The following is a 21068-nucleotide window of genomic DNA, read 5'->3' as shown; positions in this document are numbered from 1 at the left end:
AAATCCCTTGATCGCAATACAGCTAACACACAGCTTGGTTCCAGAGGTAGTGGTGAAGCTGATGGCAAGCCCAATTATTGTATGAACTCTGTTGCCAAGCCATCTGTTCCATACACTCAGCCCAGGAGTAAGGAGCTAGCAAAAGGACCACCTGCAACAGCCAAAACAAATGGCAAGGCCAATTCCACATACAAGCTGAAGTCTGTCGTGCATGTACCACTAAAGCAAACTGTGCCCAGTTTGCAGGCCATAGATGGCAAGTGCACAGTGAAGGAAAGAAAAAGTATAAAAGAAATGTGCCTTTCTACCTCTTCAGATACGGTGTCTTTGCCAACTTCAAAGGGCAATGTAGTGAACTCAAATGATGGAAGTACAGCAGTTAAAGCGAGCCTTCATGATCAGCATTGTGATAATAGAGGAGAAAATTCAAACCTTGAGTTACATACCCACTCAGTTGATTCCCAGCAGTGCACTGCAAACTTGGCTCCTTCTTGCATACGTGGTGCAAGCCCAGATAGTACCACACACCCATGCTCTAAGCTGCACTGCCAAGAAAGTACCGGAGACATTAGCAGTAGCGATGGTGCTGCTCCATATTTGCCCCAACTGGTGTCCACTTCATCTGGCATTGCTGCCAAAGAAGTGTTACCAAGTAGTGTCACTGCAAATTTGCTTCACTCAGCAACAACAAATTATGTTGGCACTAAATGCCTTGGTGAAGATGCCCATAAAGAGTCTTTGCACTGCAGTGCTGGCCTCTGCTCGGGAACTCTCTCTACTTGTCAGGATGACTTGCGTGCAGTCGTGGTGCCAGTCCCCAGTGCACCTGACAATCGGATCGATGAGAAAACAGAAGCTCGCATCGGCAATTCTGGCATACCACGGCAACCTTCTACTGACGTTGCAGGAAGTTTTATAGTCAACCCACTGGCCTCATTTCTTGAGTCAGGGGGAAGTGGCATTGCTGCAGTTCAGAAGTGGCTCGCAGCCACTTCTCCTTGTACTAATAGCATTGACTTTGAAAATATTCCCGTCAACATTCGGGGCCAAAGAGATGAAGAACCTGCAGAAGAACCCCAGCATAATGTCCATTTAAACAGTGCGTATGCTCTTAAAAAACCCGAACAGGAAAATGTATCTTTAGTACCTGCTTCTGCCATGTTGCAAAACATTGATCACTGTCAAATGCCTGGAATGTCAACTACTGGTCTAATCATGCTGCATAAAATGACTGACTGTGGAATGTCTGCAGCTTCTGACCCTGCTGGCAAGATTGATAGTGATGTAGAAACTGCATCATTTGCATCAACAGAATCTGAAGATGAGGACTGTGTAATTGTGAAGTGCGAGAACTTTACCCATCAACCATGTGAATTCCAACAATGCAGTGATGCGGCAAATCCGAGGATCTTGGCAAGCCCATCAGGGTCTGGGTTTTTCTCAACACATACCTCAAGGCCCCCACCACCAGCTAGTTTTGCCATGTATTTAGAGGATGTCTTGTTTGAACTTGAATGTTACACAGCACTTTGTCTTCTAGACTTTTGCAAAGACCCGGTTGCAAAGAAGCAAGTGTATACATTGTATTTAAAAGGGCAGCACACAAATGCAAAGCCAGCCTATATGGAAAAGATGAAAAAGATTGTCCGTGCTGCAGTTGAAAGAAAGCGTATGGTATGGAAATGTTCAACAGGTGTGCTTCGGAAACTGGCGAAGCTGCACTGGACATTTCCACGGGAAGGCTCGGTACCAAGAATAAGAGAACTTCATGACATTGAAAAGCATTAAGCAATGGGAATATAGCTACCATATCAACAGCAGTGAACTATATTGCTCAACTATACATTGCACCAGTAGTGCTTTTATGTTTCCATACAGTGTTTACCTTTTAGTGTTTGTCAGTCCTTGTTCCAGTCAGTAGCTGCTGCTTTCATTTTCATGCTTTTGTGCTGTCCTGTCATACGCAATTTGGAATTCTTATGTAGACCCTGGAATGCTTGACTGTATGCTACAACTGGGTTGGGCAGTTCTTTCTACTATAAGGTAGCCTTGCTCTTCATTTTGCCCTAATATAGAAGCAGTAGCTTTTCTTGTGCATCAATTTACACAGCTCTTGCATTTTTATCCACAATGCTGTCCACTTACCTTTCAGTGCTTAAGAATGTAGTCTGTAATAAGTCGTACAGCATTATGTACTGCAAAACAATGACTACTGTGCGGTATGAACTGTAAGGCTAACCTGTGATGTAATTTAAGCAGTCAATTGCAATGGCAGCTTAAATCTGACAAAAAAAATATAACGTGTTGTGCAAAACTGGTCTGCTTTGTGATAAAAGGCTTATCTAATCGGGTATGCATGTGTGCCACCTCCAATCATGGCCAAGCATTTTTCAGCACCCTTTAGAGACTGAGTACCTTGCCAATAAATGTTGTGTTAAAGCAACGTATGTTCTTGCTGAAGCAATAAGTTGTGCCACCTTTGTATTTTTACCCTGTGACACTTGTAACTTCGATTTTTGTGCAAAGAGAACCTCTTTTCTGGACTGGTGTTGTCGTAGCATTGTACAACCAAAGTTCCGACATGGAGGCATAGATTGTGAATTGACATAGAAAGTATGGTGTTGCATGCTGAAATGGATGGTCAAGCTAAGCATTGTCCCTCTCGATTTGTTCAAACCATCAAATTTCAAATGCCATTCCACATCAAGGAAAATTGGAACTTGTTCACACCCTTTATTTGTGGCCATAAAGAGTATTCCTATGAAAAAAAAATTGTTATAGAGTAATTGGTTCATTGAACTGTCTGCAACTGAAAACTCTCTCGCAAATAAAAATAAATCCTCTTCTACTGGCATTGTGTTAACCTTCCTGGGCTTAAGTCAGACTTTTTATGTATCGAACTTAACATAACAAATTTTACACTGGGCTTTCGCGGGTAAATGCATATAATATAAAGCGGGGGTGCATAGAGGGTCGTGTGTCATTGTGAAGGAAACGAACACTGCATATAGCAATGTCCTGTGCCCTATGCTAAGAGTAGATGGTATGGCTGCAACATTCAACATTGACATGTCTGAAACATTAGTACAATTTTTTCAGTTAAGATTTTCATAATGCATGCTGCAAATTTTCATAGCCTACGACAGATTCCCTGTGGCAGCAGACTAGCTGGCTACCTGGGCAAGTGTCGCTGCACTAGTAAGGACTGCTGCCTTGTGACAGTATGTTGAGTTCTCCAGTTCCACAACAAGACATTCCAATGAGGGCAAATTCAGTGCAGGTGAATGCACATTCATATATTAGTGATAATGCATCACTAATAAAGCAAGACAAGTGATGTACATTTCTACAGCTAGTTTGGGCACAAGCTGCATGCTTGTGAAAGAATTCCTGTAAACCTCGAACTTTTGTCTGGTCTTGGAGCTTACTTTGGGCTCCTTTTTATAAGCATATCTGTACTTCTCAACAGTGTTCATTAAGTAACCACTCCATCAAGTCTGTAAAACAAATTGCGAAGAGCTGAATAGCTTATTAGCCAAATATCTTTCTCTTCTGTGCAAGGATTTAAGGGCTGATACTGATCCTAGATACTCTTGAAAGCTTATTTAGAGGGATGTTTTCCACTTAGAAATTTTCGGTACTTCTTCAAACCTTTCCTTGAGGAACAAGTTTCTTTGCAATACAGACCTCGCATTACACCCAGTCAAAGCAAGCAGTTGTTACTAGCAGAAGGCTGCAACATGTTTTGCCAGTGTTTCTTTCCATGGCCAGCACCTACATCTTGCTCTACTTCTAGCACAGGTGTCGAGCAAAAGCATGTAGATATTGGTGTTTTATAAATTTTTTTGCTGGCTTGCATGATTATCATTACACTATTTCTTTTTATTAGGCTATTTACATGTTGCCATTAGACTACCAAAAACACACTAATGCCTCTCATCAAAGGGTTTGGCTGTTCAAGCCTTCATTGTTGGGTTTGGTGAGAGGGGCTTCTAGCTGCTCCTGTCGAGGGGATGCCTAAATTTCTTCATTGTGCAGGCAAATTCGTTGTAGTGGTCTTTGATGCAGAGGCGTTCAATATGTCTATGAAAGATAGCAATTCAGTTAGAACATATGTAATCCTTTGTTATACAGGTTGTTTTGTTCTAAGGCATTTGACCTGTATATGCGTATAAATATGCCTAAACACGCATGCAAGAATAAGAGCATCTGCATTTGCTAGTTGTGACAGAAATTTTAATAAGTTCAGCATTCGAACCCCTCCTATAGTGGTAGGAGGGTGAGCCGGAAAAAAATTGTACAAAATTGCAAGCTGATGCTCTCAAAAAAGCATGTCCATATAATAAATAAAACTAAAAAAATTTCCAGCAGGAACGGACAGGAAAACAGACTCTAATATGTACGGCGTATGCAGGTGCTCACTTCCAACTGTTTACTTCGTAAACGTCAAACCAGATTTTATGCAGGAAACATTGAAAAGACTGAGGTCTAGTTGTTTTCGCTTGTTTCACTGAACTTAAGCGGAGAACCAGCTGGCCAAACAAGTCCCCGGATCTCTAGTAGTAGCTACATTCGGTAGCTGTGTTCAAGATCCCTGCACGTGAATGTCCTTCTGACATTCTACCGGCATGTTCATTTGTAAGGCTTCACCGTGCAAGCACAGGAAACAAGCTTGATAATCACTGTGCACATGTTGCTCGATGCTATCCTAGAGTGGCAAAGCATTGCAACTTGTGTTAATTTATATAGCAATAAATCATTTGAGGGATCTCTGCATGCCGTGTTTGTGGATGCATATTTGGAAAGGCATTATAGTAGTTACTGGATTTGACATGCACAAGGGACGACTAATGTTTTAATGAAGAAAAGGCGGGAGAGGTTGGCCAGAAGAGCACGTATCTAGCCTACTAGGTACTCCTCACTGGGCTAAGGGTGAGGCTCTACAAGTGAAAGTACTGCGTCCACACGAAACATGCTCACATGAACAGATTTTGCATATTGCCATTCACACCACTTAAGTTCTGAAGTCGACCGTCTAACGACACCTAACATAAGAAGTCCAGCAGTGATTTTATGGTACTTGATTTGGAAGCTGAAATGGCTGCCATTAGTTGTGTGTCGGCAGCTGCTGAAATCTGGGCTGGTTCTGCAAGGGATATGCCCTCAGAACTTCCTGCAGTATTGACAAGAAAAAAAGCTACCATGATGCCTATTTTCGTCTATTTTATTTATTGAAGCCAGCAGTGCTGTGACCATGGTAGCCTTATCAGCTGAAATCCCTGTTGCAAGCAGAACTGAAGGATTATCTTTGCCAGGACAAAAGCACCAGCATGATCAATCTATAAAAAAAAAATTTGCGACCTTAAGGTGTGCTATGGAATATATTGGTGTTCCAGTTGTACTGGAGAAGAACGAGCAGTATTCACTGCTTCGAGAAAGAGGATGATGAGTTAGTTGAAGCCTTGTGCCTGCAAACAAACAAGCATTGCCTGAGCTGTGCAACCTCTCGCCGCGGTGCTGTACTATCTGAGGATTTCATTAAACCAAAACACCTCTCGACATAAGGTGGAAGTGCTGGGCCCTTTACAGACCTGGAACTCCATAGCCAGATGCTCTCTCCCATTTCTGCTATAGAATAAATAGTCACGGCCTATGATGAAACAAAACTGTATTTACATTGTTCACGGTAATTGGATCGAATGCAGTTCATGGTGGATGCTCTCTCTTCTTGGCTTCTTCTTTTTCTCTCTCTTCGAAGAAAGGGAACTATTCAATGTCCTCACATCCCGGAAAGGTGCGCAGTTTGACTCTGTTAGAGTGAAGAACGTTCAATTGGGTACGGAAGCTGGATGGGTCAGCGTATTACAGAGCCGTTTGGAAGCTTCACTGAACAGGTTTTGATATTTTGATCACGTCCTTGTACTTCTTGGATTCGTCCCGTTTTCCATAGCTGTCGTGAGGCATTTTCTTCGTAAAGAAGTACGAGATCACCAGCTTTTACACTGTTCCAAGCTTGAACATTGGCATAGTGCGCTGAGCGCAGGCTAAGAAGATATTCTCTCCTCCTTACGTCAGGCAATTCACCGCGTGATATAAATCGCCGAAACGTGAGCAGTAAACTTTCTGCCGACAGTCCGGTGGTTAATTCAAGGTGTACTGCTCTTGTGACAGCACAAGTAAATAACACAATGTAGACTTTCGACGTAGTGTCTTTCATATAGAGAGGTCTAGCAAAATCGATTCCAACCGCTTGAAAGGGATCGGATCGGCGTACTTGTTCACTTGGTAATGATGCAAAAGATGCGCTGCTCGTTGATGCAAAAGATTAGAGCATCGTTGATGCGTGGCAGAAGGTATACGTCCTTCTTTGTGGCGGCGTTAAGTCTTCGATAATCAACACCGAACCTCCAAGAATTGTCCTTTTTCTTAACTAGTATCACTGGAGCTGCCCAGGGACTGCAAGACTCCTGGACAACACCTTTCCGTAGCATTTCTTGAACTTGCTCGTCGATTATTTTTCATTCTGCAGGAGAGACGCGGCACGGCTTCTGGCGAATAGGCGTCACTTGGTCCGTGTTTATGCGGTGTTCGTGAATCAGGACGAAATGGGACGCTGGTCTTGCGTGAAATCGAATACTGGCGCATAGCGGACAAGCACCTTTTGCAATTCTGTTCGCTCAGAAGAGGATAGCGACTTGTTCGTCATCCGGGAGAATTCCAAGGTGTAGTCGCGATTCGCTGCATCAACGGCATCAATTGAGACAGTCACCTCTGAGTCAAAGGTGGCCAGCTTGAGTCCAGTCAGCAGTAAAACTTGCTCCATAGACATGTTCACCGTCCACACATGAGCACGACTATCTACACATTCTATAATGGATTGAGGAACCAGTATATTTTTCTTCAACATGGTAGGGGAGTACGGCTCAATTAAACCATGACAGCGATGCGGAGGGCCATGCGTGGAAATCACTGGAACAAATGCCACAGCTTGAGCCGGTAAAAGGATGTCGTGGGACACGAAAAATACTCCCAGCGTGTCCACGTCAGATACTTCTGGTATTGCTGATATCACGTCCCTTCGAAGAGAAAGTTCCCCAGCCCCACAATCTAACAATGCACCAAATTCACCAAGAAAGTCAATCCCAAGAATGATGTTAAGAGTGGTGTGTTCAAAAACAATAAATTCAGTTGGAAAATCTTGTCCACCAACACTCACTAGAGCAGAGCAAACACCAACGGGCCGCAGGGTTTCACCCCCAACTCCACGAAAAGTAGTCTTTCAGTCCCATGCGAACATAACCTTGTGTCCAAGACGATTTTTAAACAAAACACTCATCACTGAAACTGTAGCACTGGTATCCACTAAGGCACGAGTACTTAAACCATCAACACAGACACACACTTTGTTTTTGAGCACGGCGACAGGTGGAGGACTACATTAACGTCCCATGACCTCACCTCCATCGGTCGCACCAGCTAGTTTCCCAGCTGGAGTGGTGGTGAAAGTGAGCGACGGCGAGGTGATGGCGAGCGGTGTTAGCCGGTCGTAGGTGGAGTAAGGCTGCGGTCGGAAGCTGGAGACTCGCGCCGGGATACATGTTCACGTGGATGTCGTCGGAAGAGGTGCAGCAGTCTGCCATGGCGTACTGCAGTGCACTCCACATTGATACTTGGGGATGGCCGAAACGTGCTGCTGCCGCCTGCGACAATACCTGGCGATATGTCCACGGATTCCGCAGCTAAAGCAAATAAGTGGCTTGCGGTACACAGGGTTGTCATAAAATGGGGTCTGAGGCTGGTTGTATCGGGGTGAAAGGCGTTGGAGTGGTGCGGCCTGATGGCGTTCGAAGTTACGCGAAGGATGCCGGAACTCCGTCGTGTCGATGCAGACTCGTTCATCAAGCAAGGGCCGATTTTCGCTGTTAGTTTGCAGTTAGCAAAGTACCGGCTGTTCAGGACAGCGTGCATCAAGTGTACATTGCTGGTACTCCCATCCTGTGTCTCTTCCTCCACCTGGTGCTTGAAAGTTCGCCAGTTCTTCCTTAACGAGTTGACATACCAACAATGCGATGTGGTGGGAGGTGGAGACGTCCACACTTGCGACCGTGGTGACGTTGTCAAGTCTACCAAATTTTGGCAATACTTGTCGCGTCTTCAGCGCCTCAAAAGCACGACAGTGACGTCTAAGATCAGAAGGAGTACGCAGGTCTTCCTTTGAGATAAGAAAATTGTATACATCTTCAGTGATGCCCTTCGGAAGATGTCCAACCTTATCTTCATTCGACATGCCCGTGTTGACAATTCTGCACAGTTTCAATACTTCTTCAATGTAAGTTGTGCATGTTTCCGCGGGCAACTGTGCTCTTCGCGAAAGCGTATGTTCAGCCTTCTTTCTTTTGGAAAGTGAGTCCCCGAAGCAGCACTTGATTTCCTCAACAAACTTTTCCCATGTAGTCATTGTGCTCTCGTTGTTATCGAACCAGAGAAGTGCGGTTCCGGTAAGAAAGAAAACAAAGTTAGCAAGTCGCGCCGAAGAGTTCCACACATTGTGACCACTTACCCTGTGATAATACTTGAGCCAGTTGTTGACATCCTCATCTGCTTTGCCGGAAAAGGTGCGTGGTTCTTTTTGAGGAATCCAGCATATGACTTGCCTTGGGCACTCACTATCATCTTGCATGCTTGTGTCATGGCTGCTGCCAGCTGCTTGTGGTTCGTTCATGTCCGTGTCTTCAGGTGGTAGTCCGAGCGAGCGCCGGCTTCGTCGGAGGGTGCGTAGAAGAAGGTTGTCCAGAGCAATCACCCAGCACCTCCACCAAAGTTGTTACGGATGAGATGGGTTATTTACAAGATGATCGAGGGGGCATAGAGACAGGATCGCAGGCAGTCAGGCATTCTCTAACAAACGCGCAGTTCTTCGATCTCCTCTTCGGCTCCACTGCGCAGCGTAACAATATGGTTCTATGGAGCAGGTTGAGGCGTTCAGGTCACGACTGTAGTGATAAAGCATGAATTCGCTGGCAGCCATAATAAACAATACTAGTCGTTTATCTCTGAAACAACAGATAAATGACAGAATATGAATTGGCCTATACACAAGTGCATCGTTAATAAACATATCAGTTGCAACCTGTCACTTAGTTGCTATCAACACTGCTAAGGAAAGCAGTTGCTGCCCTGATGAAGATAAGTCCCCTTGTCGAAACGTCGGCCTTCAAGCGACACTCCTTTGTTCGACTACTGCTCATCATATTTAGTTCCTGTCAGTTGCTTCTATAATCAGAAGAGACACATCTTTAGCATACCTGTCATCTGTGTTTACTACAGCTGTCCTTGGCAGTTTCTTTAATTCGTAGAATGGCTGCAGCAGCTTTAATGGTGCAGATTAAAGTGGGGGGATTCATCTCCGGATGACCATGGAGCCGCCGGAGTTGGGTAAATGGCGCCCTTTATGGGGTTGTTCTGGCTACTGGCACGCAGAGACGGTCTCTAGGGTGCGCCACCACTGTTAGAACGGCACAATAGATATGGCTCTGGAGGTCTCATGCCGCCAATTTCCCAATAGGTGGGTGCCCTTCCAAGCGACTGGAACTTCTGTGGTTATCGAGCACCTGGCCGGGAGCACTCTTGTACCTATTTTACTGGTAGGTACCTGTCGTCAGCACTCGTCTGCCTTCCACAGCAGTGGCGGATGCTTGACTATTTCACCGAAGCTGTGGTGAAAGAAGTGGCGCCCAGAGACGTCTGGAAATCTCTATAGGGCCCCTTTTCGAGATGAGAACTCAAATAAACAACCGAGAACGAGTTTGTGGTACATCTCTACCCATTAGAAAAAATCCTGCGAGTTTCTGGTGGCACCAGGATGCGAACCCAGTACCTCCCCCCCGCATACGAGGCGGACGCTCTACCATTTCATTACTGCTGTGGTTTTAGGATAAAGGCTGTAGCAGATAATGGTGCGCCAGGATTCCCACCACTGCAAATGGCATGGGCGGTTTAAACCTGACTTCCAGTGACATACTGCAGTATAGAGAGACATGTGGATGCATTTTCATTAACGCTGCTACAACTTGCTCATAGTTGACAGTTGGTACTTTAATGCAGTTGTAAATTTATAACTAAGAATTTGCAATAGCTATACTAATCGCCTGTCAAGGCAGTTCCAGGTTTCTCGCTAATTGTGTTTGTGGCCTAGTGCGTGGCTAGGAACAAGGTGTGGAAAAGACATTTCGTTTTAAGAACAAAGCAGTCGTTTATTCAAAATATACAAGCAGAAATGCTAATAGCAATAGAGTGGCACTGTGCCATCTTAGTCAAGAGGGATTTCCAGGACATTAACGAAAAGTCTTCGAAGGGCATCATCATCATAGTCCTAAAAAAAGAAGAAATGAGGCCAACACAAGATTTACTTTTTTGTGCAAGCCAAACTTTTATTGCGATAGCAGTTATATGGACACTGCAAAGCGGATTTCTGCCGTCGGCGTCGCCGTGAGGTTCCGTGTGACGTCAATGGAGATGAAATCGTCGCCGCGCGCCGCCGAACGCTGTATGTGCGAGTGAAAGGGCGCGAGGGACGCGCGCTTTCACGGGGAGTGAACCCACGGCGGAGAACAAGCGCGCGTTCTGCGCCGTGCTCCCTTAAGGGCTGCAGAAGTAGGCGTCTCTTTCCTCCTTTATAATTTTGTAGAGCAAATTGTAGAGAGCTACACGGAGTAATGATAGTAGCTTTATCAGCTGTATAAACTTGGACATGCAGCAGCACCGGCAACACGCAGAACTGCTGTCGACGCCGTCAGCATTTTGCCCGCGTTCGCACAAAATGCGTGCGGCGTTGGTGACTGTTGCCAGAGCATCTGATATAAATAGGCACTTGGTGCTGCAGCTAAACCTCGCCTCCCTTCCCTCCCCCCCATGGCCCTTCGCGCGTCGGAAGAAGGCGCGTTTGCTCTACATATATGGTGATTGTAAAGGAGGAAAGAGACGCCTACTTCTGCAGCCCTTAAGGGTGTTGGTGGTGGAAAACTTTTATTGAGAAGGCCCGAAGTAATGAAAATTTAAAAGCAGCGTTGTGGGCGGCCTTCAGGCTGCCGGTTGTGGCGTCCAGGCCGTGCCTAGTCGCGACGTCCTCTGCCCAGGTCACCAGCCGGAGTTCCCTTAAGGGAGCACGGCGCAGAACGCGCGTTTGTTCTCCGCCGTGGGTTCACTCCCCGTGAAAGCGCGCGTCCCTCGCGCCCTTTCACTCGCACATACAGCGTTCGGCGGCGCGCGGCGACGATTTCATCTCCATTGACGTCATACGGAACCTCACGGCGACGGCGACGATGACGGCGACGCCGACGGCAGAAATCTGCTTTGGAGTGTCCATATAATTGCTATCGCAGTAAAAACGCAACTATCGGCCTTGCGCTGACTTTTTTAAACATGTGACAGCACAGCTTATGGTGCAGTTGTGTATTTGGTGTAGTGATTATTATGTAAATGTGGCACATTTATTGACTGTATTATAATTTGCAATTGAAAGGGATATTAAGCCAACTTACACTAGTAAAATCTTTCTGTCCCTCTTGCCGTGAGGGGAGGCAAGAAAAAGGGGACTCAAATATGAAAGACTGGTAGCGATGCCGCCCTGAAGTTTTCACTAGCCATGGTGTCATAGACTGCAACGGTGTCTAATTGGGCATAGTCGATAGTTTATAAGAACTAATGAATAAACAACTCAACTGAGCAAGTTCGAAAACTTTTTCTACGCCAAAATGACCCAAATATGAGAATACAGATAGAAATCCATGATGTCATATTGCTCTAGTTGATGATGTCGCTCCAATGAATTTTTTACATTTTTAAAAATTTACAACACTGTTAAGGCCAAACTACACAGACGTGTGCCAGTGCACGAATGCTCGCGCCCACGCACCTTGCATTGGCCACGCCTCGAGAATAATGGCAGTTTGAACCTACAAGACACGGTGCACTTAGCTCACATTTTCGTTTTGGTAGACATTGTTTTGTCTGGTGCCTCATGCCAAACATGGCCAAGCCAAGACAATCCATTAGCAACCATTCTGTTGTTGCTATGCGGACGCCTCTCATTAGGCCTATGGGGGCCGGAATCGCAGAATGATATGAGAAATTAGATGTGCTGTGAGCTGATAACTAACGTTTTGGGTGAGTTTAGAGAAAGTGAACGCTGATTTCAATAATTACTGGCGATCAACACGAGTGAGAAAGTAGCCATCACATGAATTCATGCTGAAGCGTTTAGAGTTGCCGTCATGGGTGCCGTCATGTTGGACAACACTATTTTTTATTGTGCGTAAACATTAGATGACTGTGCTCAAGCCGCGCTTTGATGCGTACGATCTGTTCTGCACCATCTGCGCATGCATGAGGCACGTGGTTGTGAGCTTTCTCGTGCCGGCATATGTACGTGTAGTCTGGCTTTTAGCCTTTTTAGGATGTTACAGGGTGGGCAAAAAACAACATTAACTCATACAAACAGCATTTCCAGTCTTTCTTGAAATGTGTCAACAGAATTGCAGTTGGCAAACACATGAGGATCAAAACTGCTCCAGTCAACTATAGTTTGCGGCAAAAATATGTATTTAAAAAAACATCAACTCTGGGTGTGCAAGACAAAACAACATTCACATGGTTGGCTCTTGCTGAAGCTTGACCAGGGAATTGCAAATATCGTCAGGGATTCCAGTTAAGTTTTCCATTGTAAAGCAAACAAAAAAACTTCAGACGTGCTAACTTTCTTGGAGTAGCAAATGACTGAAGGCCAGCCCTTCGAATCAATGCTGTTACTGATCGATTCCAGACGTAACACGAGAAAATTAACCTGACGGCTAATTTTTGATTTTGTTTAGGTATTTTAATGTGTTTTTTGGCTATGTGGGTTCCAGACTATACCAGCATACTCCACAGTCGGTCTAACAACTCTATTATATGCCATTATCTTGACATCAGGTGTGGCATCCTTTAATTTGCATTTTAACAGACAATGTTTCTTCCGAGCGGATCCAGTAATGTTTTCTATGTGCTTAGTCCAATTTAGGTTGTTAGAAATTGTTACACCGAGGTACTTTAATTGAGTAGTATGTTTAATTTCAATATCTCGTAGTGCGCAAGTATAACGCAAAGGTGCATTTTTGTTTTTTGGCACACACTGTCTTTAGGTTAATTTTCATGCGAAATTCATCACGCCACGTTTCAAGAGTTATCAGTGATTCGTTCATTAGGACTTCATCTGATCAATCAAATAAGAAATCATGCAAAGAATGCTGAAAAAACTACTTACCTGAAGATACTTGAGATAGATCGTTTCACCGAGCCCAGAAACTCGAAGGAAAGCTATCATCTTCTTCACAACGGTGTCTTTGCTGTCCTCCAGCAACTTGAGGACCCTGGTAGCATTTTCCTCGGACTCTAGCGCTGCCACCACTCTTGAACGAAGACTGATACGGCCACCTTCAGCTCGTTCTGCGACTGTGTGAGATGTGTGCCAAATATACAGTCGACAACAGTTCTGTGCCACGATGAACACTCCTAATAAAATGACAGTCAGCTCGTATTGCCTCTGCCAGGTATGTATACCTGCATGTACACTAGCTGATCTGTGTCACATATGCACAGGTTGCACCTGGCAGGGGTGGTAGCATTAAAGGGACATCACAACAAAATATTAAACGGTGAAGCATTCTTCTAAACTGCGTTCTCATTCCTTCAGTGCAAAATTTTTAATTGCTAGCAGCGAAGGGGAAGGTCAAACTTCCATTACTTGAATTTTGTGCCCATACAGCAGTGCCGGTATGTCAGAGAGATTATTTTATTTTATATTTATGGGAAAATGGCACCACCATAGTGGCATTACTGCAGGAGGAGGGGTACATGGACAATCGACGTTGTTTGGATACGTAGCTGGGCAAATGAACTGCAGGGGTAGCAAAACGCTTAATTTGGTTATATAATCAATGGTGTAATCAATGCAAAATACAGCATCAAATGGCACAACCAATACAAAAACAAAAGTACAGAAACTTGACTGTCATGGATGCCATGGATTTTAAAGTATTTTTCGCATTCGGGTCCTCTTAGAGCACAATTCTCAAAACTTTATATATTGATTTCCCTTCAAAAACAATTTAATTATTCATTACTGACAAATAGTTTATTAGACAAGAGGGAACACTGTCAAAATCAATCATTTCATGGGAAACTTTAACAAGACGTTGCAATCAGTCTTTCATTTTTGCTTATTTTCTGGCTTTCCAAGCCTCTGATAACAGTGTGAGCTTTTTGGTAATCTTGAAAGATAATTAACTAATGCACTTTAACCTAATATTAGTGGTCCTCAGATACATTGAGAATACTTATCTTTCTCCATCATTTATGTTCATTTTTATAGTAAAATAATGCTTGGACATTCTGTTTTACATTTCAAAATATCTAGAAGGCACGTCGTACTTGTTGACACTGCAGGCACTGGCTGCCGAATACAGAAACTGCCAAGTTTGAAACACCCTGTATACACCAGCCAGATTTTAAATTGCAATTATGGAATAAGCAATAAGAATAGGGGGGACCCAAGGGGCTCCATTTTTGTTAGTCACAATTATACAAAAAGATAAAAAATGAAGCCAGCGAAAGTACAGGGCAAACTCATTGTTACACTTAATTGTAATGTAGAAATAATAAGGTAGAGGAAAATTAAAGTGGATAAAAGGATAACTTGCTGCATGTGTGGAGCAAACCCACATCTCCGCATTACGCGTGCTGTGCTTTACCTATAAAGCTACTGTGGCACTATCCCTCCAGCCACTTTTTGGGTACCTGTGTACAAGACGCGAGTGGTAGCCAGCATCGCTTAGTTCAAAAAGCATTCTATGTCTCCCACCTTGACCGTGGACGAGAAAGAAGATTGGCTCTGGCCTAGCGTACTGTCAGCTTCCTCAAGCAATGCAGCTAAAGTAATGGAGGTGCAAAAAGGATCATTTCTTTTTTATTATGGAACCAAGGCTTAATTTACTATATTAGAGGGGGACTTGGACTTCAGGGCTGTGGAAGAGCACTGCAATGGAACTTGTGGGGTGCATAACTTCCCTTTGCTGGTTCTAGAGCCCCAGTGATGGTGGATGCATAGGCCAAGTCAAAATTTTTTTCTCGGATCTCGTGCTCTCTAGCAGTAGGGGGTGCAAAAGCGGCATTCATGCACAGCAGTGCAAGCAAGACTGTGGTGCCAGGATCATGCGTGATAGGCATTGTGCGTGCCAGTAGCGTAGCAGACGACACTCCACAGCTGCACCTGCGCAAGTACTTCCAGTGGCCACATGTGGCATCTTGTGGAATGCAGGCACATACTCCCATGTTTCCCCTAAGTGTGGGTGACCTTATAACATGCACTCAAACACCATGTGGTACAGGTGGGTTTATTTGAACAATGGCCATTATCGTATGCTCTGCAGACTAGATTAAACTGAATGATAGGATGTGCCAGTGAGTCCATGACAGTGTTTGCCAATAGTTAGAGTAAACAGATGTGCAGTGGATTGTGCCGTTAGGCTTAACGAGAACAAGCTGGCGTTGCCTCATCTACCTCAATGAACACACTAAATTTCGTATAAAATTCCCAGATTATTAAGCAATTTAGAGTTTTCATCTACAAGCGAGCATATCTGAGTTGTGCTCATACCTGGTTCTGAGCCAGCATTGGTCGAAAATTTTTCTGGATTGCTGCTGTCCGCTCCAGGCTGACTCTGCAAAAAGCAAACAAGCCAACACTCTATAAACCTACATAGCTTAGCTGGATGCAATACAGATACAATTGCTATTCTTCATTTGGAACTACTGACTGTCAAAGACCTAAGTTTTACAAGACTTGTACATATGTGACGTCTATTGTGACATACTAAATTGATAACAGGAGAGTTTTTAAAGACTTATGACAGCAGGCAGGGTGCATACAAAAAATAGCAAAATTTAAAAAAAGCATTTTTTAAAACTGAAAGCACCCCACGAAAAGAAATTCCACATCACTTCATTTGCAGATGGTGTAATGATTGAAAATGGCCAGTTTTTTTTAAAGCAACAATAAAGGAAAATGCTGAATCTAAACTTATGATTTTTCCAGAAACCTTTAACCCTTTACAGCAGAATTTTTATTTATTAATGATATTATTCCTTCAGGTGTGGGCAACCGTAACAATCATCACACTGTGCTAGAAAACTCATTTTGAGGTTGCACATAATGTATTTTGCAAAAAACAAGTCTGTTGAAAATTCGCAACAATATGCATACAATTTACGTGTATTTCTAAAGTAGGAAAATACGGTTTATATAAAAATTTTATTTAGGATGATTCATGAGGAAAATATATAACCTGTTAGTGTAATTCAAAAGTAATCAAATGATCTTGTTGAACAAAGCCGGCCTCCACACTTCAAGCAATAACTCGTAGAATTACAGAAAATTTTAATCGAAGCTTTTTTTGTTTTCTAAGTGCCCAGTTTCGCATGCAAAAATGTATGCTTATTTGTAAGTGCAATCCAAGAGGAAGCGATTATTTTTGTTCCTAGAGCAAAGGTAGGTTCCAAACTTTGAACAGCAGGTCATGCAGATTCCTAGCAATTAGGAAAATTTGCATCAATGCTGCTTTTGGCCCCAAAGCAACCAGTTACCAACTTTAATTTGCTGGTTCATTGCTTGGCCTTCTTCCTTTTTTCCCCCCTAGTTGCTGCATTCAAGCATTACAGTGTGATGTCGCAAGGCCCAACTCAATCTCAAAATTCACTCAAAGCACCTTTCACAAACATCTTGAACTCCATGACTCTACAAGCCCGAGTTCCAAAACAGGGAACATGATCAAGTCAGGCTCATCATCACTCCTGTGCAAGTCATTGTCTTTACTGTCAGATGGTATTCTGTGGCCATAGAAGTGCTTAGGATCTGTTTCACCAGTTCCATGATAAAAAGACATCTTAGGGCACATTATTTCAACATAGCAACTTTCTACCATGCAAACTAATTACTCGTGCAGTAAAGGTTCTTAGTGTTTACTCAATAAAAAAAATATGTAGGCAGCAACTGAATATAGTTTATTTTACTTCATTATGCCCAGAAATTAACCTGCAACAGCCAACCTTGCCTGAATTACTGAGGGTGCATTTGTAAGGCATCTTTCATGCTTGTCTGTGCTTATCTTTTGCTGCTGTAGTGTAGATGCGAGCACATGATGGTGCAATATTGGAAGGCAATTTTGTAGAAATGCAATAATGTGCACAGAAGGATTGAAATATCACGAGGACTTGTTTTTGTTGATGTCTTTTGCTATGTTGCAAATGTGCAATATTTTGAAGTAAAGGGCAGAGACAAATGAGGCTGAGAGGTGACATTAAGCAGGCAACTATGAGAGGCTAGTCTGCAGTCCTTAATATACACACTTGATAACTGTCTGTACACTATTTAGAACTGACGCTCTTAAGGCAAGGAAGAAGAAAAAAAGTTCCCGAAGCAGGAAAACTGACAGAAACCAGCTGACCATAAAACCAGCAAATTGTTTTGTGAACAGCAAAAAAACTTCCTCACTTAATGTGCTTGCTGCAAAGCAAATAAAAATGCCTTTAGATTTTGACACATCGCATTTGCAAGAATGCTTGCTTTCTAAAGAAGCCGACCCAACATTGTAAGCCAATGCACTGACACAGACTTCTCACTTTTAATGACTCTCTTTGTGCACAGAGTATTTCCACGATGTCCTCTCGTTTCATGTCCAGGGCAAGTTCCAAAGCATTCATTCCATAGCTGTTGATGGATGCCACTTGGATCGTTTCCTGCAAAAACAGTGGATTAGGAGGAACATTTTTTACAGGAATGCCTCTGCTGCTGTAAGTGGACTATTTAAGAACAGGGCTAGCTATCACGCATATTTATCGTCACACTGTTTGTTGTACATGTGCGGCTGCCGTTTTGCTCAGAGCCACTCTTTATGTTTGTGTGCTTCTTTTTAAAGTTCCTTTTGTGCCTCCTCTAGGGACATTTTCTGTGACGATCACTTCGGCTGATACCATCAATCGATACCATCGAGTGGCTCAACCAGCCAATCAGCGTGCACCTGACGGCCGAGGCAATACTGTCGCTGACAGTGATCGTTGCAGAATGTGTCCCCTGGTTGCATTCACTGTGCCAGATTATGTTTATTTGTGTTGCCTTCTGTCATTCACTTGGAGAAAAAGCTGTTAGTAAAATAATGCTTATCTCTCTCTCTCTCCATGTCACTCAGTAAAAATAAATAGTTGAACTCACATTCACATACTGCACTACTATTCTCTGCCTGAGCAGAAAGAACCTGCTCTACTCTATAATTTGCCAAGTGTCACAAAAAACGAAAGGCCAAAAATCGGTAGACAAATACAAAGGATAAGCACATGTTCCTTGTATGTGTTGCCCTTTCTTGTCAGGGATTACATACAGTAGATCAAAGGCACCAACTAGCCTAACAAAATCGACAAGGTTGCTTTCCCCATTCACATCACATAGGAAAGACGGAAATGGTTTTGTTAGGATACTGCCATTCCTTTAAGCAGCATAATGTGCTTCACTTAAGAGGACAAGTAAAATTCTGCCTACAGCAGCAGTCAGCAACATCATTCCCAATAAAGCTGCACACATTATAGTCTTCCTTCACGTGTTCCAAATAGGGGTGTGCAGAAATCAGTTTTTGAATGCGAATCCAATACTAAACTTTGATTATTGTATCAAATATTTAGTAATGATATGCAGATGCATTTATTAGCAAGTTTCTTTAAAGCGGCCCTGAAGCACTTTTCTGAATAATCGTAGAATGGTCTCACTACCGAAGAATGTAGCCTCATGAATCTTCTACCGCAAAATGTTTTCAGAATAATTCAAGTACAAGTGGAGTTAGATGTAGTTATCACATCAATGAGTGGCTTTCTCTCTTCTTTTGTCTTTACTAGAGCATTGGAAGTTACACAGGGGTTATTTCAATGGGGCTAAGCCTCACCCAAAAGCTGAGCGTCTCGCCCGGTGAGAGGGCTAGTCGCGGCACCCCGTGGCGACATCTGTATCGACGCTATACAGCACGCCGCGGAGGCCACGTGCAACAGACGCAGCTATGCGCAACTGTCGTGTGTAGACCGGCGCTGCAAAGATGAAATGCTTTTTCTGTCTTTTTGAGATTGCAGACGTATATATATATATTTCATTTATTTAACTCAAACTTAATGATAATAGTATTACTGAGAATGTTCTCATGATCACGAAATCAGCCAATGGGTGTCTCTCTTATTGGTAAGCTTCGCTGCTTGCAATGACAACAGTGCTAAGGCGAGAGCAGGCGATTTTTCACAGTTTTTGACACGAGGTTGCAAATTCTCTGCAGCATGCAGTGCAATAATATTTGGCTCCCATGTTCACAAGAGCATTATCTACAGATCGGCAATATTTTCTTACTATGCCGAAAAAGTGTTTCAGGGCCCTTTTAACATGTTGGAACATTGCAATTATGTTGCCAATAGTAAAAAAAAAACATTCATAAGCTATTACAGTAAAAGCTTGTTTGTTTGATCCTCGTTAATTTGAAAACATTCAGTACAACCCATCTCGCGATGACTGTCGACAGTGATGCGTTTAGCATTGAATCAATATAGCGATACCAGGTATTCACATCGTCAAGAAGAGTTATGTATGAGGCGTGTACTGCAGTGGGATTCCTATTGCGCACTTCCCTAGGAACACTCGGCACCACCTAGAGCTGCCGCTGCGAAGCCTGCGCGTGGCCTCCGAAATGCATGGCGCGCCGGTGCGTGCTAACGCTTAGAAACGCGTCACGTGGCAACCGGGCTCCTTTCACGTGCTTCTTTCTGGACATGCTGTGCCATCTACTGGCACTGCCAAGAATTCCGCAAGTGGCCTTCAAGACGAGAAGCGTGGCGTGCCGGTGCCTGAAAAAGCTGTAAAATGTGCCTTCGCTTGCTGCACACTTAGTGGCACAGACTCAGTGACCCAAGCTGGCGAGAGCTTCATGTTGAAGAGCGGCTCATACCCAACCAACGCATTCATGGCGCAGCTCGCTAAAGCGTTGGCATGAAAGGCATCCACTGAAAGCGCCACATACCCAGCACATACCCAAAAGCAGCACATAAGCCTGCTAATGCGTTGGGTTGCTGCCCTTGAGGAATCGAACCCTGACATGGATTCGATTCCACTCAGCCTCGAAGAAACTTAAGGGGTCTTTTTCATCATTGTAAAGCGGCACATACCTAGCTACCCAAGTTGGCGTCAAAGACGTTGATTGAAGACCAGAACGAATCAAGTGGCACATACCTAGTGCTCCAAGTCGACGTGAAAGACGTTCATTCAAGAGCGGCACATATGTACACATTGCCACATACTCCGTGACCCAAGTTGGTCTGATGGTTGGTTTCAAACGCTGTTCCCTCAGCACAGCAGCCCAATGTGCTACCCGTTTGACCACAGACTACCCAGTGACCCAGGCAGGTGGGAAAACAGTTAAATACAAACACACATGGATACATAGCCCCCAGAATGTGTGTGAAGTACGCAAAGAATGTGAACACATTAAAGGCCAACTGCAACAAAATTTCACTTGTGCTAAATTGGCTATAAATGCTTAGCATATACAGTGTAGACCGCTTATAATGTAAGGCGCCGCAATCGCGAATATCCGCACTATAAGCGGTACCACATTATAACCAAAGCAACAATTTTCAAGGCCCGCACATATGCAAAACGTGCACCGAGCCGCCACGCGTATGCGACAGTCGAGAAATGCGGCTAGAACATTTGCATTCAATTTACAGTCGAATCTCATTAATTCGAACCAAATAAGCGGCGGTGCCTCCAATCGGCATTGCTCCGCCTCCGACCGCCATAGAGTAAAAGCTTAGGAGAGACCCCTCAATGTTGCGAGCGAACAAAACAAAAAAAAAGAAAGAAAAAAAAATGCCACGGAAACTTCACCCTCTCTGAAATGGCAAGGTCGCCGATTCTGCGTTGCGCCGGAACATGTGTGTACGTGCCGACGTCT

General features: G+C 43.9%; 1 protein-coding gene across 1 annotated transcript; it reads right to left on the bottom strand.

Moving 5' to 3' along the window:
• Nucleotides 1-10227: 10227 nt before the first annotated feature.
• Nucleotides 10228-17946, bottom strand: LOC119441610 (uncharacterized). Its single transcript, XM_037706216.2, has 4 exons — nucleotides 17713-17946; nucleotides 15692-15755; nucleotides 13301-13488; nucleotides 10228-10372 (listed from the first exon to the last, which is right to left on the bottom strand). The coding sequence occupies exons 1-4, from the start codon at nucleotides 17791-17793 to the stop codon at nucleotides 10310-10312; spliced, it is 396 nt and encodes a 131-aa protein (XP_037562144.1). The 5' UTR covers nucleotides 17794-17946; the 3' UTR covers nucleotides 10228-10309.
• Nucleotides 17947-21068: the final 3122 nt, after the last annotated feature.

Source organism: Dermacentor silvarum, chromosome 2, assembly GCF_013339745.2.
Source record: "Dermacentor silvarum isolate Dsil-2018 chromosome 2, BIME_Dsil_1.4, whole genome shotgun sequence".
Lineage (NCBI taxonomy): Eukaryota > Metazoa > Arthropoda > Arachnida > Ixodida > Ixodidae > Dermacentor > Dermacentor silvarum.
Note: the sequence above shows the minus strand (reverse complement) of the source record. Positions and strands in the feature narration are given on the sequence as shown.